Genomic DNA, 26905 nt, shown 5'->3' with positions numbered 1-26905 from the left:
AATTTATTTCCTAATACATAATACAAAGTGAAAATTTAAAGGAACTTAAAATGTTGTGAATTAAATCACAAATAATCATAAAAGTTCTATCACAAGTCCACAAGTATTCTGAGTGAATTCAGGTATTGAATGTGCTGATGTGACAACTCTTATGAAGTAATGTGCCAACAGTCTTGATGTATCACAATGGTATAATCCAGATTATCATTGACTGAATTCAAAATAATAACAGAATAGTGATTTAGTCTAAAATGTCAATGACCACCTTTTAATTCCAATGAATAATTTCCAAATAAATGCTTCCTCTCAAATTATATCTGAAACACAACTAACAATGATTTGAGAGTGGAACTTAAAGTAGGAACGAAGAATTAGATTTATTCAGAACCTTACATGAAAGCTTAGATGCAATAAGATGACCAGTATGTGGGCATTTTTCCATCAAATTGGTAAACAATTTCTTGTCTAGAATGTTCTAAGGCTACACCTTGAATGCAAATCAAAGTAAACAACCTTTGTATAACTTACAAACAAGATAAAAAGCAGGTAAGCCTTCTAGAACCTTTCAAGGTCAACCTGTTCGCATTATCTTAAAAGTACAATATATAGTCGTGGACAAAAATTTGCTAGGTAGTAGGTTGTTTACAAAAGTTAAACATAATATATATAGTTGAGGGGAAGGGGGTCTTTCAGCAAATCAGGGTATATAGTGGTACTTGTGCATAGTGTGATTTGGGTATTAGACACTGTGACATTACAAGATAGCCACATCAGAGGAGAATATTTTGTTCACCTTTTATGCCATACATAAATTACTCGTATTACAGGTCTTGTTACACATTAAAAGAGTGTCTAGTAACTTCTAATATTTACTTGCATGGTTTCTTGTTTTCTTCTCCAGGTAATGTGGTAACAAGTTCAAATGTCAGGCAGCACATTCAAGATGGAGGTGCTATTGATGCTGTTGCTTGGAAACTTTGCCATGACAACAGGGTCAAATATCTATATAGTCAACAAGTTTGAGATTGACTCCACCAAAGGGGCATTTAGTCATATGGTACTGAACAAGAAAACAGGAAATGTTTACACAGGTGCCATGAACAACCTCTATCAGCTTTCATCCAACTTGACATTGATAAAGAGTGCAACAACAGGGCCGAAAGATGACAATCCAAACTGCCAGCCACAGTATACTATTGCTTCATGTGATCACCCCAAAAAACCAATGAATGCTTACAATAAGGCATTGGTGATAGATTACAAAAATAGCAAACTAATTGCATGTTCAAGCCTATCTCATGGCATCTGTGAAAGGTACAATCTAAGTGACATCGAATTCAAGAGTCCAGATAGTTACGTTCCAGTAGTTGCAAATAATGCTACAAGTACCACAGTAGCATTCATTGCACCAGGTCCAAAAGATGGTGTCCTTGAATCACACGTTCTTTATGTCGCTGCCTCAAGAACCAATGCTGGACAGTCGGTATTCCGTGATCTTGTCCCAGCGATAGCTAGCCGCAAATTAGAAAGTTTTGATTTGTTTTACAAAGGCATAGGTACAAGCTCATCCAAAAGTATTGAGGCAATGCTTAGGGATACGTTTCCAGTGTATTACATATATGGCTTCAGTTCTGATAAATTTAGTTACTTTGTTACTGTTCAGAAGCAGAATCCTACCACAGAGTCATACATTTCCAAGCTGATTCGTGTATGTCAGGCAGATAGAGATTACTATTCATATGCCGAAGTGCAGCTTAAATGCATGCACAATGGCGCCCTCTACAATTTGGTCCAGGCAGCGTATGTTGCTAAGGCAGGATCTAGCCTTGCCAAAACTATGGGCATTAGTGAACATGAGGATGTTCTATATGTCGTATGCAGTATTGGAAACCCAAACACAGCAATTCCTGGAAGTGACTCTGCACTTTGTGTTTATCCATTGAGAACAGTTCGGAGGATATTTACTGAGAACATAAAGGCTTGTTTTGATGGGATAGGAAACACTGGACCGTCTCATATTATCTCACAAGTTACTTGCCTGAAAACTGTAAGTTGACTTTTATTCCTAATCTCTATACCAGCTAAGATAAAATTAAAAATCGATAGTCATGCAAATTTGTTATGTTTAAGATGGTACCCATGAAATCTTCATTGAAATTTTGACATGGTTGTGTTTAACAAAATTCATTATCACACATATGAAAAAAATGGATTGGGTGAGGTAACAATTTACAGATACATCATATAAGGTAAATTCATCACAGATTTTGCCCATCTCCATCACATTACTGATTCTGAATTTAGCACTTTACCCTAATTTGCATTATGAAGATGATTATTATTACAGTGACAGAGACCTGAATTTAGCTCTTTACCCTAATTTGCATTATGAAGATGATTATTATTACACTGACAGAGACCTGAATTTAGCTCTTTGCCCTAATTTGCATTATGAAGATGATTATTATTACACTGACAGAGAACTGGATTTAGCTCTTTACCATAATTTGCATTATGAAGATGATTATTATTACACTGACAGAGACATGAATTCAGCTCTTTAGCCTAATTTGCATAATGAAGATGATTATTATTACACTGACAGAGCCCTGAATTTAGCTCTTTACCCTAATTTGCATTATGAAGATGATTATTATTACACTGACAGAGCCCTGAATTTAGCTCTTTACACTAATTTGCATTATGAAGATGATTATTATTACACTGACAGAGACATGAATTTAGCTCTTTACCCTAATTTGCATTATGAAGATGATTATTATTACACTGACAGAGACATGAATTTAGCTCTTTGCCGTAATTTGCATTATGAAGATGATTATTATTACACTGACAGAGCCCTGAATTTAGCTCTTTACCCTACTTTGCATTATGAAGATGATTATTATTACACTGACAGAGCCCTGAATTTAGCTCTTTACCCTAATTTGCATTATGAAGATGATTATTATTACACTGACAGAGACATGAATTTAGCTCTTTACCCTAATTTGCATTGTGAAGATGATTATTATTACACTGACAGAGACCTGAATTCAGCTCTTTACCCTAATTTGCATTATGAAGATGATTATTATTACACTGACAGAGCCCTGAATTTAGCTCTTTACCCTAATTTGCATTATGAAGATAATTATTATTACACTGACAGAGGACTGGATTTAGCTCTTTGCCGTAATTTGGATTATGAACATGATTATTATTACACTGACAGAGACCTGAATTCAGCTCTTTACCCTAATTTGCATTATGAAGATGATTATTATTACACTGACAGAGACATGAATTTAGCTCTTTACCCTAATTTGCATTATGAAGATGATTATTATTACACTGACAGAGACCTGAATTCAGCTCTTTACCCTAATTTACATTATGAAGATGATTATTATTACACTGACAGAGCCCTGAATTTAGCTCTTTACCCTAATTTGCATTATGAAGATAATTATTATTACACTGACAGAGGACTGGATTTAGCTCTTTGCCATAATTTGCATTATGAAGATGATTATTATTACACTGACAGAGACCTGAATTCAGCTCTTTACCCTAATTTGCATTATGAAGATGATTATTATTACACTGACAGAGACCTGAATTTAGCTCTTTACCCTAATTTGCATTATGAAGATGATTATTATTACACTGACAGAGACCTGAATTCAGCTCTTTACCCTAATTTGCATTATGAAGATGATTATTATTACACTGACAGAGGACTGGATTTAGCTCTTTGCCGTAATTTGCATTATGAAGATGATTATTATTACACTGACAGAGCCCTGAATTTAGCTCTTTACCCTAATTTGCATTATGAAGATGATTATTATTACACTGACAGAGACCTGAATTTAGCTCTTTACCGTAATTTGCATTATAAAGATGATTATTATTACACTGACAGAGCCCTGAATTTAGCTCTTTACCCTAATTTGCATTATGAAGATGATTATTATTACACTGACAGAGCCCTGAATTTAGCTCTTTACCGTAATTTGCATTATGAAGATGATTATTATTACACTGACAGAGACCTGAATTTAGCTCTTTACCCTAATTTGCATTATGAAGATGATTATTATTACACTGACAGAGACCTGAATTCAGCTCTTTACGCTAATTTGCATTATGAAGATGATTATTATTACACTGACAGAGACCTGAATTCCGCTCTTTACCCTAATTTGCATTATGAAGATGATTATTATGACACTGACAGTCCTGAATTTAGCTCCGTACCCTAATTTGCATTATGAAGATAATTATTATTACACTGACAGAGACCTGAATTTAGCTCTTTGCCATAATTTGCATTATGAAGATGATTATTATTACACTGACAGAGACATGAATTTAGCTCTTTGCCGTAATTTACATTATGAAGATGATTATTATTACACTGACAGAGACATGAATTTAGCTCTTTGCTGTAATTTGCATTATGAAGATGATTATTATTACACTGACAGAGACCTGAATTTAGCACTTTACCCTAATTTGCATTATGAAGATGATTATTATTACACTGACAGAGACCTGAATTTAGCTCTTTACCCTAATTTGCATTATGAAGATAATTATTATTACACTGACAGAGACCTGAATTCAGCTCTTAACCCTAATTTGCATTATGAAGATGATTATTATTACACTGACAGAGACATGAATTTAGCTCTTTACCCTAATTTGCATTATGAAGATGATTATTATTACACTGACAGAGACCTGAATTTAGTTCTTTGCCATAATTTGCATTATGAAGATGATTATTATTTCACTGACAGAGCCCTGAATTTAGCTCTTTACCCTAATTTGCATTATGAAGTTAATTATTATTACACTGACAGAGGACTGGATTTATCTCTTTACCCTAATTTGCATTATGAAGATGATTATTATTACACTGACAGAGACCTGAATTTAGCACTTTATCCTAATTTGCATTATGAAGATGATTATTACTACAATGACAGAGACCTGAATTTAGCTCTTTACCCTAATTTGCATTATGAAGATGATTATTATTACACTGACAGAGACCTGAATTTAGCTCGTTACCCTAATTTGCATTATGAAGATGATTATTATTACACTGACAGAGACATGAATTTAGCTCTTTACCCTAATTTGCATTATGAAGATGATTATTATTACACTGACAGAGACATGAATTTAGCTCTTTGCCATAATTTGCATTATAAAGATAATTATTATTACAGTGACAGAGGACTGAATTTAGCTCTTTACCCTAATTTGCATTATGAAGATGATTATTATTACACTGACAGAGACCTGTATTTAGCTCTTTACCCTCATTTGCATTATGAAGATGATTATTATTACACTGACAGAGACATGAATTTAGCTCTTTACCCTAATTTGCATTATGAAGATGATTATTATTACACTGACAGAGCCCTGAATTTAGCTCTTTATCCTAATTTGCATTATGAAGATGATTATTATTACACTGACAGAGGACTGAATTTAGCTCTTTACCCTAATTTGCATTATGAAGATGATTATTATTACACTGACAGAGACCTGAATTTAGCTCTTTGCCCTAATTTGCATTATGAAGATGATTATTATTACACTGACAGAGACCTGAATTTAGCTCTTTACCCTAATTTGCATTATGAAGATGATTATTATTACACTGACAGAGACCTGAATTTAGCACTTTATCCTAATTTGCATTATGAAGATGATTATTATTACACTGACAGAGACCTGAATTTAGCACTTTATCCTAATTTGCAATATGAAGATGATTATTATTACACTGACAAAGAACTGGATTTAGCTCTTTACCCTAATTTGCATTATGAAGATGATTATTATTACACTGACAGAGAACTGGATTTAGCTCTTTACCCTAATTTGCATTATGAAGATGATTATGATTACACTGACAGAGCCCTGAATTTCGCTCTTGACCCTAATTTGCATTATAAAGATGATTATTATTACATTGACAGCCCTGAATTTAGCTCTTTACCCTAATTTGCATTATGAAGATAATTATTATTAAACTGACAGAGACCTGAATTTAGCTCTTTACCCTAATTTGCATTATGAAGATGATTATTATTACACTGACAGAGCCCTGAATTTAGCTCTTTACCCTAATTTGCATTATGAAGATGATTATTATTACACTGACAGAGCCCTGAATTTAGCTCTTTACCCTAATTTGCATTATGAAGATGATTATTATTACACTGACAGAGCCCTGAATTTAGCTCTTTACCCTAATTTGCATTATGAAGAGAATTATTATTACACTGACAGAGCACTAGATTTAGCTCTTTACCCTAATTTGCATTATGAAGATGATTATTATTACAATGACAGAGGACTGGATTTAGCTCTTTACCCTAATTTCCATTATGAAGATGATTATTATTACACTGACAGAGCCCTGAATTTAGATCTTTACCCTACTTTGCATTATCAAGATGATTATTATTAGACTGACAGAGCCCTGAATTTAGCTCTTTATCCTAATTTGCATTATGAAGATGATTATTATTACACTGACAGAGACCTGAATTTAGCTCTTTACCCTAATTTGCATTATGAAGATGATTATTATTACACTGACAGAGACCTGAATTTAGCTCTTTACCCTAATTTGCATTATGAAGATGATTATTATTACACTGACAGAGCCCTGAATTTAGCACTTTATCTTAATTTGCATTATGAAGATGATTATTATTACACTGACAGAGACCTGAATTTAGCACTTTATCCTAATTTGCATTATGAAGATGATTATTATTACACTGACAGAGATCTGGATTTAGCTCTTTATCCTAATTTGCATTATGAAAATGATTGTTATTACACTGACAGAGCCCTAAATTTAGCTCTTTACCCTAATTTGCATTATGAAGATGATTATTATTACACTGACAGAGCCCTGAATGTAGCACTTTATCCTAATTTGCATTGTGAAGATGATTATTATTACACTGACAGAGACCTGAATTTAGCACTTTATCCTAATTTGCATTATGAAGATGATTATTATTACACTGACAGAGATCTGGATTTAGCTCTTTACCCTAATTTGCATTATGAAGATGATTATTATTACACTGACAGAGCCCTGAATTTAGCTCTTTACCATAATTTGCATTATGAAGATGATTATTATTACACTGACAGAGCCCTGAATTTAGCACCTTATCCTAATTTGCATTATGAAGATGATTATTATTACACTGACAGAGACCTGAATTTAGCACTTTATCCTAATTTGCATTATGAAGATGATTATTATTACACTGACAGAGCACTGAATTTAGCACTTGACCCTAATTTGCATTATGAAGATGATTATTATTACACTGACAGAGACCTGAATTTAGCACTTTATCCTAATTTGCATTATGAAGATGATTATTATTACACTGACAGAGCCCTGAATTTAGCTCTTTACCCTAATTTGCATTATGAAGATGATTATTATTACACTGACAGAGGACTGGATTTAGCTCTTTACCCTAATTTGCATTATGAAGATGATTATTATTACACTGACAGAGCCCTGAATTTAGCACTTTATCCTAATTTGCATTATGAAGATGATTATTATTACACTGACAGATAACTGGATTTAGCTCTTTACCCTAATTTGCATTATGAAGATGATTATTATTACACTGACAGAGCCCTGAATTTAGCTCTTTACCCTAATTTGCATTATGAAGATGATTATTATTACACTGACAGAGCCCAGAATTTAGCTCTTTACCCTAATTTGCATTATGAAGATGATTATTATTACACTGACAGAGCCCTGAATTTAGCACTTTATCCTAATTTGCATTATGAAGATGATTATTATTACACTGACAGAGACCTGAATTTAGCACTTTATCCTAATTTGCATTATGAAGATGATTATTATTACACTGACAGAGCCCTGAATTTAGCACTTTACCCTAATTTGCATTATGAAGATGATTATTATTACACTGACAGAGACCTGAATTTAGCACTTTATCCGAATTTGCATTATGAAGATGATTATTATTACACTGACAGAGCCCTGAATTTAGCTCTTTACCCTAATTTGCATTATGAAGATGATTATTATTACACTGACAGAGGACTGGATTTTGCTCTTTACCCTAATTTGCATTATGAAGATGATTATTATTACACTGACAGAGCCCTGAATTTAGCTCTTTACCCTAATTTGCATTATGAAGATAATTATTATTACACTGACAGAGGACTGGATTTAGCTCTTTGCCATAATTTGCATTATGAAGATGATTATTATTACACTGACAGAGACCTGAATTCAGCTCTTTACCCTAATTTGCATTATGAAGATGATTATTATTACACTGACAGAGACCTGAATTTAGCTCTTTACCCTAATTTGCATTATGAAGATGATTATTATTACACTGACAGAGACCTGAATTCAGCTCTTTACCCTAATTTGCATTATGAAGATGATTATTATTACACTGACAGAGGACTGGATTTAGCTCTTTGCCGTAATTTGCATTATGAAGATGATTATTATTACACTGACAGAGACCTGAATTCAGCTCTTTACCCTAATTTGCATTATGAAGATGATTATTATTACACTGACAGAGACCTGAATTTAGCTCTTTACCGTAATTTGCATTATAAAGATGATTATTATTACACTGACAGAGACCTGAATTTAGCTCTTTACCCTAATTTGGATTATGAAGATGATTATTATTACACTGACAGAGACCTGAATTCAGCTCTTTACCCTAATTTGCCATGTGAAGATGATTATTATTACACTGACAGAGCCCTGAATTTAGCACTTTACCCTAACTTGCATTATGAAGATGATTATTATTATACTGACAGAGCCCTGAATTTAGCTCTTTACCCTAATTTGCATTATGAAGATGATTATTATTACACTGACAGAGCCCTGAATTTAGCTCTTTACCCTAATTTGCATTATGAAGATAATTATTATTACACTGACAGAGGACTGGATTTAGCTCTTTGCTGTAATTTGCATTATGAAGATGATTATTATTACACTGACAGAGACCTGAATTCAGCTCTTTACCCTAATTTGCATTATGAAGATGATTATTATTACACTGACAGAGACATGAATTCAGCTCTTTACCCTAATTTGCATTATGAAGATGATTGTTATTACACTGACAGAGACCTGAATTCAGCTCTTTACCCTAATTTGCATTATGAAGATGATTATTATTACACTGACAGAGACCTGAATTCAGCTCTTTACCCTAATTTGCATTATGAAGATGATTATTATTACACTGACAGAGACCTGAATTTAGGACTTTACCCTGATTTGCATTATGAAGATGATTATTATTACACTGACAGAGACCTGAATTTAGCTCTTTGCCGTAATTTGCATTATGAAGATGATTATTATTACACTGACAGAGACCTGAATTTAGCTCTTTGCCGTAATTTGCATTATGAAGATGATTATTATTACACTGACAGAGACCTGAATTTAGCTCTTTGCGATAATTTGCATTATGAAGATGATTATTATTACACTGACAGAGACCAGAATTTAGCTCTTTACCCTAATTTGCATTACGAAGATAATTATTATTACACTGACAGAGGACTGGATTTAGCTCTTTACCCTAATTTGCATTATGAAGATGATTATTATTACACTGACAGAGACCTGAATTTAGCTCTTTACCCTAATTTGCATTATGAAGATCATTATTATTACACTGACAGAGGACTGGATTTAACTCTTTACCCTAATTTGCATTATGAAGATGATTATTATTACACTGACAGAGACATGAATTTAGCTCTTTACCCTAATTTGCATTATGAATATGATTATTATTACACTGACAGAGCCCTGAATTTAGCTCTTTACCCTAATTTGCATTATGAAGATGATTATTATTACACTGACAGAGACCTGAATTTAGCTCTTTACCCTAATTTGCATTATGAAGATGATTGTTATTACACTGACAGAGACCTAAATTTAGCTCTTTACCCTAATTTGCATTATGAAGATAATTATTATTACACTGACAGAGGACTGGATTTTGCTCTTTACCCTAATTTGCATGATGAAGATGATTATTATTACCCCGACAGAGACATGAATTTAGCTCTTTACCCTAATTTGCATTATGAAGATGATTATTATTACACTGACAGAGCCCTGAATTTAGCACTTTACCCTAATTTGCATTATGAATATGATTATTATTACACTGACAGAGACCTGAATTTAGCACTTTATTCTAATTTGCATTATGAAGATGATTATTATTACACTGACAGAGCCCTGAATTTAGCTCTTTACCCTAATTTGCATTATGAAGATGATTATTATTACACTGACAGAGCCCTGAATTTAGCTCTTTACCGTAATTTGCATTATGAAGATTATTATTATTACACTGACAGAGACCAGAATTTAGCTCTTTACCCTAATTTGCATTATGAAGATGATTATTATTACACTGACAGAGACCTGAATTCAGCTCTTTACGCTAATTTGCATTATGAAGATGATTATTATTACACTGACAGAGACCTGAATTCCGCTCTTTACCCTAATTTGCATTATGAAGATGATTATTATGACACTGACAGTCCTGAATTTAGCTCCGTACCCTAATTTGCATTATGAAGATAATTATTATTACACTGACAGAGACCTGAATTTAGCTCTTTGCCATAATTTGCATTATGAAGATGATTATTATTACACTGACAGAGACATGAATTTAGCTCTTTGCCGTAATTTGCATTATGAAGATGATTATTATTACACTGACAGAGACATGAATTTAGCTCTTTGCTGTAATTTGCATTATGAAGATGATTATTATTACACTGACAGAGACCTGAATTTAGCACTTTACCCTAATTTGCATTATGAACATGATTATTATTACACTGACAGAGACCTGAATTTAGCTCTTTACCCTAATTTGCATTATGAAGATAATTATTATTACACTGACAGAGACCTGAATTCAGCTCTTAACCCTAATTTGCATTATGAAGATGATTATTATTACACTGACAGAGACATGAATTTAGCTCTTTACCCTAATTTGCATTATGAAGATGATTATTATTACACTGACAGAGACCTGAATTTAGTTCTTTGCCGTAATTTGCATTATGAAGATGATTATTATTTCACTGACAGAGCCCTGAATTTAGCTCTTTACCCTAATTTGCATTATGAAGTTAATTATTATTACACTGACAGAGGACTGGATTTATCTCTTTACCCTAATTTGCATTATGAAGATGATTATTATTACACTGACAGAGACCTGAATTTAGCACTTTATCCTAATTTGCATTATGAAGATGATTATTACTACAATGACAGAGACCTGAATTTAGCTCTTTACCCTAATTTGCATTATGAAGATGATTATTATTACACTGACAGAGACCTGAATTTAGCTCGTTACCCTAATTTGCATTATGAAGATGATTATTATTACACTGACAGAGACATGAATTTAGCTCTTTACCCTAATTTGCATTATGAAGATGATTATTATTACACTGACAGAGACATGAATTTAGCTCTTTGCCATAATTTGCATTATAAAGATAATTATTCTTACAGTGACAGAGGACTGAATTTAGCTCTTTACCCTAATTTGCATTATGAAGATGATTATTATTACACTGACAGAGACCTGTATTTAGCTCTTTACCCTCATTTGCATTATGAAGATGATTATTATTACACTGACAGAGACATGAATTTAGCTCTTTACCCTAATTTGCATTATGAAGATGATTATTATTACACTGACAGAGCCCTGAATTTAGCTCTTTATCCTAATTTGCATTATGAAGATGATTATTATTACACTGACAGAGGACTGAATTTAGCTCTTTACCCTAATTTGCATTATGAAGATGATTATTATTACACTGACAGAGACCTGAATTTAGCTCTTTGCCCTAATTTGCATTATGAAGATGATTATTATTACACTGACAGAGACCTGAATTTAGCTCTTTACCCTAATTTGCATTATGAAGATGATTATTATTACACTGACAGAGACCTGTATTTAGCACTTTATCCTAATTTGCATTATGAAGATGATTATTATTACACTGACATAGACCTGAATTTAGCACTTTATCCTAATTTGCAATATGAAGATGATTATTATTACACTGACAAAGAACTGGATTTAGCTCTTTACCCTAATTTGCATTATGAAGATGATTATTATTACACTGACAGAGAACTGGATTTAGCTCTTTACCCTAATTTGCATTATGAAGATGATTATGATTACACTGACAGAGCCCTGAATTTCGCTCTTGACCCTAATTTGCATTATAAAGATGATTATTGTTACATTGACAGCCCTGAATTTAGCTCTTTACCCTAATTTGCATTATGAAGATAATTATTATTAAACTGACAGAGACCTGAATTTAGCTCTTTACCCTAATTTGCATTATGAAGATGATTATTATTACACTGACAGAGCCCTAAATTTAGCTCTTTACCCTAATTTGCATTATGAAGATGATTATTATTACACTGACAGAGCCCTGAATTTAGCTCTTTACCCTAATTTGCATTATGAAGATGATTATTATTACACTGACAGAGCCCTGAATTTAGCTCTTTACCCTAATTTGCATTATGAAGAGAATTATTATTACACTGACAGAGCACTAGATTTAGCTCTTTACCCTAATTTGCATTATGAAGATGATTATTATTACACTGACAGAGGACTGGATTTAGCTCTTTACCCTAATTTCCATTATGAAGATGATTATTATTACACTGACAGAGCCCTGAATTTAGATCTTTACCCTACTTTGCATTATCAAGATGATTATTATTAGACTGACAGAGCCCTGAATTTAGCTCTTTATCCTAATTTGCATTATGAAGATGATTATTATTACACTGACAGAGACCTGAATTTAGCTCTTTACCCTAATTTGCATTATGAAGATGATTATTATTACACTGACAGAGACCTGAATTTAGCTCTTTACCCTAATTTGCATTATGAAGATGATTATTATTACACTGACAGAGCCCTGAATTTAGCACTTTATCCTAATTTGCATTATGAAGATGATTATTATTACACTGACAGAGACCTGAATTTAGCACTTTATCCTAATTTGCATTATGAAGATGATTATTATTACACTGACAGAGATCTGGATTTAGCTCTTTATCCTAATTTGCATTATGAAAATGATTGTTATTACACTGACAGAGCCCTAAATTTAGCTCTTTACCCTAATTTGCATTATGAAGATGATTATTATTACACTGACAGAGCCCTGAATGTAGCACTTTATCCTAATTTGCATTGTGAAGATGATTATTATTACACTGACAGAGACCTGAATTTAGCACTTTATCCTAATTTGCATTATGAAGATGATTATTATTACACTGACAGAGATCTGGATTTAGCTCTTTACCCTAATTTGCATTATGAAGATGATTATTATTACACTGACAGAGCCCTGAATTTAGCTCTTTACCATAATTTGCATTATGAAGATGATTATTATTACACTGACAGAGCCCTGAATTTAGCACCTTATCCTAATTTGCATTATGAAGATGATTATTATTACACTGACAGAGACCTGAATTTAGCACTTTATCCTAATTTGCATTATGAAGATGATTATTATTACACTGACAGAGCACTGAATTTAGCACTTGACCCTAATTTGCATTATGAAGATGATTATTATTACACTGACAGAGACCTGAATTTAGCACTTTATCCTAATTTGCATTATGAAGATGATTATTATTACACTGACAGAGCCCTGAATTTAGCTCTTTACCCTAATTTGCATTATGAAGATGATTATTATTACACTGACAGAGGACTGGATTTAGCTCTTTACCCTAATTTGCATTATGAAGATGATTATTATTACACTGACAGAGCCCTGAATTTAGCACTTTATTCTAATTTGCATTATGAAGATGATTATTATTACACTGACAGATAACTGGATTTAGCTCTTTACCCTAATTTGCATTATGAAGATGATTATTATTACACTGACAGAGCCCTGAATTTAGCTCTTTACCCTAATTTGCATTATGAAGATGATTATTATTACACTGACAGAGCCCAGAATTTAGCTCTTTACCCTAATTTGCATTATGAAGATGATTATTATTACACTGACAGAGCCCTGAATTTAGCACTTTATCCTAATTTGCATTATGAAGATGATTATTATTACACTGACAGAGACCTGAATTTAGCACTTTATCCTAATTTGCATTATGAAGATGATTATTATTACACTGACAGAGCCCTGAATTTAGCACTTTACCCTAATTTGCATTATGAAGATGATTATTATTACACTGACAGAGACCTGAATTTAGCACTTTATCCGAATTTGCATTATGAAGATGATTATTATTACACTGACAGAGCCCTGAATTTAGCTCTTTACCCTAATTTGCATTATGAAGATGATTATTATTACACTGACAGAGGACTGGATTTTGCTCTTTACCCTAATTTGCATTATGAAGATGATTATTATTACACTGACAGAGCCCTGAATTTAGCTCTTTACCCTAATTTGCATTATGAAGATAATTATTATTACACTGACAGAGGACTGGATTTAGCTCTTTGCCATAATTTGCATTATGAAGATGATTATTATTACACTGACAGAGACCTGAATTCAGCTCTTTACCCTAATTTGCATTATGAAGATGATTATTATTACACTGACAGAGACCTGAATTTAGCTCTTTACCCTAATTTGCATTATGAAGATGATTATTATTACACTGACAGAGACCTGAATTCAGCTCTTTACCCTAATTTGCATTATGAAGATGATTATTATTACACTGACAGAGGACTGGATTTAGCTCTTTGCCGTAATTTGCATTATGAAGATGATTATTATTACACTGACAGAGACCTGAATTCAGCTCTTTACCCTAATTTGCATTATGAAGATGATTATTATTACACTGACAGAGACCTGAATTTAGCTCTTTACCGTAATTTGCATTATAAAGATGATTATTATTACACTGACAGAGACCTGAATTTAGCTCTTTACCCTAATTTGGATTATGAAGATGATTATTATTACACTGACAGAGACCTGAATTCAGCTCTTTACCCTAATTTGCCATGTGAAGATGATTATTATTACACTGACAGAGCCCTGAATTTAGCACTTTACCCTAACTTGCATTATGAAGATGATTATTATTATACTGACAGAGCCCTGAATTTAGCTCTTTACCCTAATTTGCATTATGAAGATGATTATTATTACACTGACAGAGACATGAATTTAGCTCTTTGCTGTAATTTGCATTATGAAGATGATTATTATTACACTGACAGAGACCTGAATTTAGCTCTTTACCCTAATTTGCATTATGAAGATAATTATTATTACACTGACAGAGACCTGAATTCAGCTCTTAACCCTAATTTGCATTATGAAGATGATTATTATTACACTGACAGAGACATGAATTTAGCTCTTTACCCTAATTTGCATTATGAAGATGATTATTATTACACTGACAGAGACCTGAATTTAGTTCTTTGCCGTAATTTGCATTATGAAGATGATTATTATTTCACTGACAGAGCCCTGAATTTAGCTCTTTACCCTAATTTGCATTATGAAGTTAATTATTATTACACTGACAGAGGACTGGATTTATCTCTTTACCCTAATTTGCATTATGAAGATGATTATTATTACACTGACAGAGACCTGAATTTAGCACTTTATCCTAATTTGCATTATGAAGATGATTATTACTACAATGACAGAGACCTGAATTTAGCTCTTTACCCTAATTTGCATTATGAAGATGATTATTATTACACTGACAGACCTGAATTTAGCTCGTTACCCTAATTTGCATTATGAAGATGATTATTATTACACTGACAGAGACATGAATTTAGCTCTTTACCCTAATTTGCATTATGAAGATGATTATTATTACACTGACAGAGACATGAATTTAGCTCTTTGCCATAATTTGCATTATAAAGATAATTATTCTTACAGTGACAGAGGACTGAATTTAGCTCTTTACCCTAATTTGCATTATGAAGATGATTATTATTACACTGACAGAGACCTGTATTTAGCTCTTTACCCTCATTTGCATTATGAAGATGATTATTATTACACTGACAGAGACATGAATTTAGCTCTTTACCCTAATTTGCATTATGAAGATGATTATTATTACACTGACAGAGCCCTGAATTTAGCTCTTTATCCTAATTTGCATTATGAAGATGATTATTATTACACTGACAGAGGACTGAATTTAGCTCTTTACCCTAATTTGCATTATGAAGATGATTATTATTACACTGACAGAGACCTGAATTTAGCTCTTTGCCCTAATTTGCATTATGAAGATGATTATTATTACACTGACAGAGACCTGAATTTAGCTCTTTACCCTAATTTGCATTATGAAGATGATTATTATTACACTGACAGAGACCTGTATTTAGCACTTTATCCTAATTTGCATTATGAAGATGATTATTATTACACTGACATAGACCTGAATTTAGCACTTTATCCTAATTTGCAATATGAAGATGATTATTATTACACTGACAAAGAACTGGATTTAGCTCTTTACCCTAATTTGCATTATGAAGATGATTATTATTACACTGACAGAGAACTGGATTTAGCTCTTTACCCTAATTTGCATTATGAAGATGATTATGATTACACTGACAGAGCCCTGAATTTCGCTCTTGACCCTAATTTGCATTATAAAGATGATTATTATTACATTGACAGCCCTGAATTTAGCTCTTTACCCTAATTTGCATTATGAAGATAATTATTATTAAACTGACAGAGACCTGAATTTAGCTCTTTACCCTAATTTGCATTATGAAGATGATTATTATTACACTGACAGAGCCCTAAATTTAGCTCTTTACCCTAATTTGCATTATGAAGATGATTATTATTACACTGACAGAGCCCTGAATTTAGCTCTTTACCCTAATTTGCATTATGAAGATGATTATTATTACACTGACAGAGCCCTGAATTTAGCTCTTTACCCTAATTTGCATTATGAAGAGAATTATTATTACACTGACAGAGCACTAGATTTAGCTCTTTACCCTAATTTGCATTATGAAGATGATTATTATTACACTGACAGAGGACTGGATTTAGCTCTTTACCCTAATTTCCATTATGAAGATGATTATTATTACACTGACAGAGCCCTGAATTTAGATCTTTACCCTACTTTGCATTATCAAGATGATTATTATTAGACTGACAGAGCCCTGAATTTAGCTCTTTATCCTAATTTGCATTATGAAGATGATTATTATTACACTGACAGAGACCTGAATTTAGCTCTTTACCCTAATTTGCATTATGAAGATGATTATTATTACACTGACAGAGACCTGAATTTAGCTCTTTACCCTAATTTGCATTATGAAGATGATTATTATTACACTGACAGAGCCCTGAATTTAGCACTTTATCCTAATTTGCATTATGAAGATGATTATTATTACACTGACAGAGACCTGAATTTAGCACTTTATCCTAATTTGCATTATGAAGATGATTATTATTACACTGACAGAGATCTGGATTTAGCTCTTTATCCTAATTTGCATTATGAAAATGATTGTTATTACACTGACAGAGCCCTAAATTTAGCTCTTTACCCTAATTTGCATTATGAAGATGATTATTATTACACTGACAGAGCCCTGAATGTAGCACTTTATCCTAATTTGCATTGTGAAGATGATTATTATTACACTGACAGAGACCTGAATTTAGCACTTTATCCTAATTTGCATTATGAAGATGATTATTATTACACTGACAGAGATCTGGATTTAGCTCTTTACCCTAATTTGCATTATGAAGATGATTATTATTCCACTGACAGAGCCCTGAATTTAGCTCTTTACCATAATTTGCATTATGAAGATGATTATTATTACACTGACAGAGCCCTGAATTTAGCACCTTATCCTAATTTGCATTATGAAGATGATTATTATTACACTGACTCAGACCTGAATTTAGCACTTTATCCTAATTTGCATTATGAAGATGATTATTATTACACTGACAGAGCACTGAATTTAGCACTTGACCCTAATTTGCATTATGAAGATGATTATTATTACACTGACAGAGACCTGAATTTAGCACTTTATCCTAATTTGCATTATGAAGATGATTATTATTACACTGACAGAGCCCTGAATTTAGCTCTTTACCCTAATTTGCATTATGAAGATGATTATTATTACACTGACAGAGGACTGGATTTAGCTCTTTACCCTAATTTGCATTATGAAGATGATTATTATTACACTGACAGAGCCCTGAATTTAGCACTTTATCCTAATTTGCATTATGAAGATGATTATTATTACACTGACAGATAACTGGATTTAGCTCTTTACCCTAATTTGCATTATGAAGATGATTATTATTACACTGACAGAGCCCTGAATTTAGCTCTTTACCCTAATTTGCATTATGAAGATGATTATTATTACACTGACAGAGCCCAGAATTTAGCTCTTTACCCTAATTTGCATTATGAAGATGATTATTATTACACTGACAGAGCCCTGAATTTAGCACTTTATCCTAATTTGCATTATGAAGATGATTATTATTACACTGACAGAGACCTGAATTTAGCACTTTATCCTAATTTGCATTATGAAGATGATTATTATTACACTGACAGAGCCCTGAATTTAGCACTTTACCCTAATTTGCATTATGAAGATGATTATTATTACACTGACAGAGACCTGAATTTAGCACTTTATCCGAATTTGCATTATGAAGATGATTATTATTACACTGACAGAGCCCTGAATTTAGCTCTTTACCCTAATTTGCATTATGAAGATGATTATTATTACACTGACAGAGGACTGGATTTTGCTCTTTACCCTAATTTGCATTATGAAGATGATTATTATTACACTGACAGAGCCCTGAATTTAGCTCTTTACCCTAATTTGCATTATGAAGATAATTATTATTACACTGACAGAGGACTGGATTTAGCTCTTTGCCATAATTTGCATTATGAAGATGATTATTATTACACTGACAGAGACCTGAATTCAGCTCTTTACCCTAATTTGCATTATGAAGATGATTATTATTACACTGACAGAGACCTGAATTTAGCTCTTTACCCTAATTTGCATTATGAAGATGATTATTATTACACTGACAGAGACCTGAATTCAGCTCTTTACCCTAATTTGCATTATGAAGATGATTATTATTACACTGACAGAGGACTGGATTTAGCTCTTTGCCGTAATTTGCATTATGAAGATGATTATTATTACACTGACAGAGACCTGAATTCAGCTCTTTACCCTAATTTGCATTATGAAGATGATTATTATTACACTGACAGAGACCTGAATTTAGCTCTTTACCGTAATTTGCATTATAAAGATGATTATTATTACACTGACAGAGACCTGAATTTAGCTCTTTACCGTAATTTGCATTATAAAGATGATTATTATTACACTGACAGAGACCTGAATTTAGCTCTTTACCCTAATTTGGATTATGAAGATGATTATTATTACACTGACAGAGACCTGAATTCAGCTCTTTACCCTAATTTGCCATGTGAAGATGATTATTATTACACTGACAGAGCCCTGAATTTAGCACTTTACCCTAACTTGCATTATGAAGATGATTATTATTATACTGACAGAGCCCTGAATTTAGCTCTTTACCCTAATTTGCATTATGAAGATGATTATTATTACACTGACAGAGCCCTGAATTTAGCTCTTTACCCTAATTTGCATTATGAAGATAATTATTATTACACTGACAGAGGACTGGATTTAGCTCTTTGCTGTAATTTGCATTATGAAGATGATTATTATTACACTGACAGAGACCTGAATTCAGCTCTTTACCCTAATTTGCATTATGAAGATGATTATTATTACACTGACAGAGACATGAATTCAGCTCTTTACCCTAATTTGCATTATGAAGATGATTGTTATTACACTGACAGAGACCTGAATTCAGCTCTTTACCCTAATTTGCATTATGAAGATGATTATTATTACACTGACAGAGACCTGAATTCAGCTCTTTACCCTAATTTGCATTATGAAGATGATTATTATTACACTGACAGAGACCTGAATTTAGGACTTTACCCTGATTTGCATTATGAAGATGATTATTATTACACTGACAGAGACCTGAATTTAGCTCTTTGCCGTAATTTGCATTATGAAGATGATTATTATTACACTGACAGAGACCTGAATTTAGCTCTTTGCCGTAATTTGCATTATGAAGATGATTATTATTACACTGACAGAGACCTGAATTTAGCTCTTTGCGATAATTTGCATTATGAAGATGATTATTATTACACTGACAGAGACCAGAATTTAGCTCTTTACCCTAATTTGCATTACGAAGATAATTATTATTACACTGACAGAGGACTGGATTTAGCTCTTTACCCTAATTTGCATTATGAAGATGATTATTATTACACTGACAGAGACCTGAATTTAGCTCTTTACCCTAATTTGCATTATGAAGATCATTATTATTACACTGACAGAGGACTGGATTTAACTCTTTACCCTAATTTGCATTATGAAGATGATTATTATTACACTGACAGAGACATGAATTTAGCTCTTTACCCTAATTTGCATTATGAATATGATTATTATTACACTGACAGAGCCCTGAATTTAGCTCTTTACCCTAATTTGCATTATGAAGATGATTATTATTACACTGACAGAGACCTGAATTTAGCTCTTTACCCTAATTTGCATTATGAAGATGATTGTTATTACACTGACAGAGACCTAAATTTAGCTCTTTACCCTAATTTGCATTATGAAGATAATTATTATTACACTGACAGAGGACTGGATTTTGCTCTTTACCCTAATTTGCATGATGAAGATGATTATTATTACCCCGACAGAGACATGAATTTAGCTCTTTACCCTAATTTGCATTATGAAGATGATTATTATTACACTGACAGAGCCCTGAATTTAGCACTTTACCCTAATTTGCATTATGAATATGATTATTATTACACTGACAGAGACCTGAATTTAGCACTTTATTCTAATTTGCATTATGAAGATGATTATTATTACACTGACAGAGCCCTGAATTTAGCTCTTTACCCTAATTTGCATTATGAAGATGATTATTATTACACTGACAGAGCCCTGAATTTAGCTCTTTACCGTAATTTGCATTATGAAGATTATTATTATTACACTGACAGAGACCAGAATTTAGCTCTTTACCCTAATTTGCATTATGAAGATGATTATTATTACACTGACAGAGACCTGAATTCAGCTCTTTACGCTAATTTGCATTATGAAGATGATTATTATTACACTGACAGAGACCTGAATTCCGCTCTTTACCCTAATTTGCATTATGAAGATGATTATTATGACACTGACAGTCCTGAATTTAGCTCCGTACCCTAATTTGCATTATGAAGATAATTATTATTACACTGACAGAGACCTGAATTTAGCTCTTTGCCATAATTTGCATTATGAAGATGATTATTATTACACTGACAAAGACATGAATTTAGCTCTTTGCCGTAATTTGCATTATGAAGATGATTATTATTACACTGACAGAGACATGAATTTAGCTCTTTGCTGTAATTTGCATTATGAAGATGATTATTATTACACTGACAGAGACCTGAATTTAGCACTTTACCCTAATTTGCATTATGAACATGATTATTATTACACTGACAGAGACCTGAATTTAGCTCTTTACCCTAATTTGCATTATGAAGATAATTATTATTACACTGACAGAGACCTGAATTCAGCTCTTAACCCTAATTTGCATTATGAAGATGATTATTATTACACTGACAGAGACATGAATTTAGCTCTTTACCCTAATTTGCATTATGAAGATGATTATTATTACACTGACAGAGACCTGAATTTAGTTCTTTGCCGTAATTTGCATTATGAAGATGATTATTATTTCACTGACAGAGCCCTGAATTTAGCTCTTTACCCTAATTTGCATTATGAAGTTAATTATTATTACACTGACAGAGGACTGGATTTATCTCTTTACCCTAATTTGCATTATGAAGATGATTATTATTACACTGACAGAGACCTGAATTTAGCACTTTATCCTAATTTGCATTATGAAGATGATTATTACTACAATGACAGAGACCTGAATTTAGCTCTTTACCCTAATTTGCATTATGAAGATGATTATTATTACACTGACAGAGACCTGAATTTAGCTCGTTACCCTAATTTGCATTATGAAGATGATTATTATTACACTGACATAGACATGAATTTAGCTCTTTACCCTAATTTGCATTATGAAGATGATTATTATTACACTGACAGAGACATGAATTTAGCTCTTTGCCATAATTTGCATTATAAAGATAATTATTCTTACAGTGACAGAGGACTGAATTTAGCTCTTTACCCTAATTTGCATTATGAAGATGATTATTATTACACTGACAGAGACCTGTATTTAGCTCTTTACCCTCATTTGCATTATGAAGATGATTATTATTACACTGAGAGAGACATGAATTTAGCTCTTTACCCTAATTTGCATTATGAAGATGATTATTATTACACTGACAGAGCCCTGAATTTAGCTCTTTATCCTAATTTGCATTATGAAGATGATTATTATTACACTGACAGAGGACTGAATTTAGCTCTTTACCCTAATTTGCATTATGAAGATGATTATTATTACACTGACAGAGACCTGAATTTAGCTCTTTGCCCTAATTTGCATTATGAAGATGATTATTATTACACTGACAGAGACCTGAATTTAGCTCTTTACCCTAATTTGCATTATGAAGATGATTATTATTACACTGACAGAGACCTGTATTTAGCACTTTATCCTAATTTGCATTATGAAGATGATTATTATTACACTGACAACGACCTGAATTTAGCACTTTATCCTAATTTGCAATATGAAGATGATTATTATTACACTGACAAAGAACTGGATTTAGCTCTTTACCCTAATTTGCATTATGAAGATGATTATTATTACACTGACAGAGAACTGGATTTAGCTCTTTACCCTAATTTGCATTATGAAGATGATTATGATTACACTGACAGAGCCCTGAATTTAGCTCTTTACCCTAATTTGCATTATAAAGATGATTATTATTACATTGACAGCCCTGAATTTAGCTCTTTACCCTAATTTGCATTATGAAGATAATTATTATTAAACTGACAGAGACCTGAATTTAGCTCTTTACCCTAATTTGCATTATGAAGATGATTATTATTACACTGACAGAGCCCTGAATTTAGCTCTTTACCCTAATTTGCATTATGAAGATGATTATTATTACACTGACAGAGCCCTGAATTTAGCTCTTTACCCTAATTTGCATTATGAAGATGATTATTATTACACTGACAGAGCCCTGAATTTAGCTCTTTAGCCTAATTTGCATTATGAAGAGAATTATTATTACACTGACAGAGCACTAGATTTAGCTCTTTACCCTAATTTGCATTATGAAGATGATTATTATTACACTGACAGAGGACTGGATTTAGCTCTTTGCCGTAATTTGCATTATGAAGATGATTATTATTACACTGACAGAGCCCTGAATTTAGATCTTTACCCTACTTTGCATTATCAAGATGATTATTATTACACTGACAGAGCCCTGAATTTAGCTCTTTACCCTAATTTGCATTATGAAGATGATTATTATTACACTGACAGAGACCTGAATTTAGCTCTTTACCCTAATTTGCATTATGAAGATGATTATTATTACACTGACAGAGACCTGAATTTAGCTCTTTACCCTAATTTGCATTATGAAGATGATTATTATTACACTGACAGAGCCCTGAATTTAGCACTTTATCCTAATTTGCATTATGAAGATGATTATTATTACACTGACAGAGACCTGAATTTAGCACTTTATCCTAATTTGCATTATGAAGATGATTATTATTACACTGACAGAGATCTGGATTTAGCTCTTTATCCTAATTTGCATTATGAAAATGATTGTTATTACACTGACAGAGCCCTAAATTTAGCTCTTTACCCTAATTTGCATTATGAAGATGATTATTATTACACTGACAGAGCCCTGAATGTAGCACTTTATCCTAATTTGCATTGTGAAGATGATTATTATTACACTGACAGAGACCTGAATTTAGCACTTTATCCTAATTTGCATTATGAAGATGATTATTATTACACTGACAGAGATCTGGATTTAGCTCTTTACCCTAATTTGCATTATGAAGATGATTATTATTACACTGACAGAGCCCTGAATTTAGCTCTTTACCATAATTTGCATTATGAAGATGATTATTATTACACTGACAGAGCCCTGAATTTAGCACCTTATCCTAATTTGCATTATGAAGATGATTATTATTACACTGACAGAGACCTGAATTTAGCACTTTATCCTAATTTGCATTATGAAGATGATTATTATTACACTGACAGAGCACTGAATTTAGCTCTTTACCCTAATTTGCATTATGAAGATGATTATTATTACACTGACAGAGCCCTGAATTTAGCTCTTTACCATAATTTGCATTATGAAGATGATTATTATTACACTGACAGAGCCCTGAATTTAGCACCTTATCCTAATTTGCATTATGAAGATGATTATTATTACACTGACAGAGAACTGGATTTAGCTCTTTACCCTAATTTGCATTATGAAGATGATTATGATTACACTGACAGAGCCCTGAATTTAGCTCTTTACCCTAATTTGCATTATAAAGATGATTATTATTACATTGACAGCCCTGAATTTAGCTCTTTACCCTAATTTGCATTATGAAGATAATTATTATTAAACTGACAGAGACCAGAATTTAGCTCTTTACCCTAATTTGCATTATGAAGATGATTATTATTACACTGACAGAGCCCTGAATTTAGCTCTTTACCCTAATTTGCATTATGAAGATGATTATTATTACACTGACAGAGCCCTGAATTTAGCTCTTTACCCTAATTTGCATTATGAAGATGATTATTATTACACTGACAGAGCCCTGAATTTAGCTCTTTAGCCTAATTTGCATTGTGAAGAGAATTATTATTACACTGACAGAGCACTAGATTTAGCTCTTTACCCTAATTTGCATTATGAAGATGATTATTATTACACTGACAGAGGACTGGATTTAGCTCTTTACCCTAATTTGCATTATGAAGATGATTATTATTACACTGACAGAGCCCTGAATTTAGATCTTTACCCTACTTTGCATTATCAAGATGATTATTATTAGACTGACAGAGCCCTGAATTTAGCTCTTTATCCTAATTTGCATTATGAAGATGATTATTATTACACTGACAGAGACCTGAATTTAGCTCTTTACCCTAATTTGCATTATGAAGATGATTATTATTACACTGACAGAGACCTGAATTTAGCTCTTTACCCTAATTTGCATTATGAAGATGATTATTATTACACTGACAGAGCCCTGAATTTAGCACTTTATCCTAATTTGCATTATGAAGATGATTATTATTACACTGACAGAGACCTGAATTTAGCACTTTATCCTAATTTGCATTATGAAGATGATTATTATTACACTGACAGAGATCTGGATTTAGCTCTTTATCCTAATTTGCATTATGAAAATGATTGTTATTACACTGACAGAGCCCTAAATTTAGTTCTTTACCCTAATTTGCATTATGAAGATGATTATTATTACACTGACAGAGCCCTGAATGTAGCACTTTATCCTAATTTGCATTGTGAAGATGATTATTATTACACTGACAGAGACCTGAATTTAGCACTTTATCCTAATTTGCATTATGAAGATGATTATTATTACACTGACAGAGATCTGGATTTAGCTCTTTACCCTAATTTGCATTATGAAGATGATTATTATTACACTGACAGAGCCCTGAATTTAGCTCTTTACCATAATTTGCATTATGAAGATGATTATTATTACACTGACAGAGCCCTGAATTTAGCACTTTATCCTAATTTGCATTATGAGGATGATTATTATTACACTGACAGAGACCTGAATTTAGCACTTTATCCTAATTTGCATTATGAAGATGATTATTATTACACTGACAGAGCACTGAATTTAGCACTTGACCCTAATTTGCATTATGAAGATGATTATTATTACACTGACAGAGACCTGAATTTAGCACTTTATCCTAATTTGCATTATGAAGATGATTAGTATTACACTGACAGAGCCCTGAATTTAGCTCTTTACCCTAATTTGCATTATGAAGATCATTATTATTACACTGACAGAGGACTGGATTTAGCTCTTTACCCTAATTTGCATTATGAAGATGATTATTATTACACTGACAGAGCCCTGAATTTAGCACTTTATCCTAATTTGCATTATGAAGATGATTATTATTACACTGACAGATAACTGGATTTAGCTCTTTACCCTAATTTGCATTATGAAGATGATTATTATTACACTGACAGAGCCCTGAATTTAGCTCTTTACCCTAATTTGCATTATGAAGATGATTATTATTACACTGACAGAGCCCAGAATTTAGCTCTTTACCCTAATTTGCATTATGAAGATGATTATTATTACACTGACAGAGCCCTGAATTTAGCACTTTATCCTAATTTGCATTATGAAGATGATTATTATTACACTGACAG

General features: G+C 32.4%; 1 protein-coding gene across 1 annotated transcript in view; it reads left to right on the top strand.

Annotated features, from left to right (window-relative positions):
* Positions 1-26905, top strand: part of LOC149803939 (plexin-A1-like) — a 444256-nt gene that overhangs the window by 13910 nt on the left and 403441 nt on the right. The window contains exon 2 of the mRNA XM_089953750.1: positions 902-2047. Within this exon, the coding sequence (XP_089809876.1) occupies positions 923-2047 (1125 nt within the window). The 5' untranslated portion in view covers positions 902-922. The remainder of the gene's footprint in view (positions 1-901; positions 2048-26905) is intronic.

This window comes from Sinohyriopsis cumingii, chromosome 3 (assembly GCF_028554795.1).
Source record: "Sinohyriopsis cumingii isolate HCF-2022 chromosome 3, ASM2855479v2, whole genome shotgun sequence".
In the NCBI taxonomy this organism is placed as follows: Eukaryota; Metazoa; Mollusca; class Bivalvia; order Unionida; family Unionidae; genus Sinohyriopsis; species Sinohyriopsis cumingii.
Note: the sequence above shows the minus strand (reverse complement) of the source record. Positions and strands in the feature narration are given on the sequence as shown.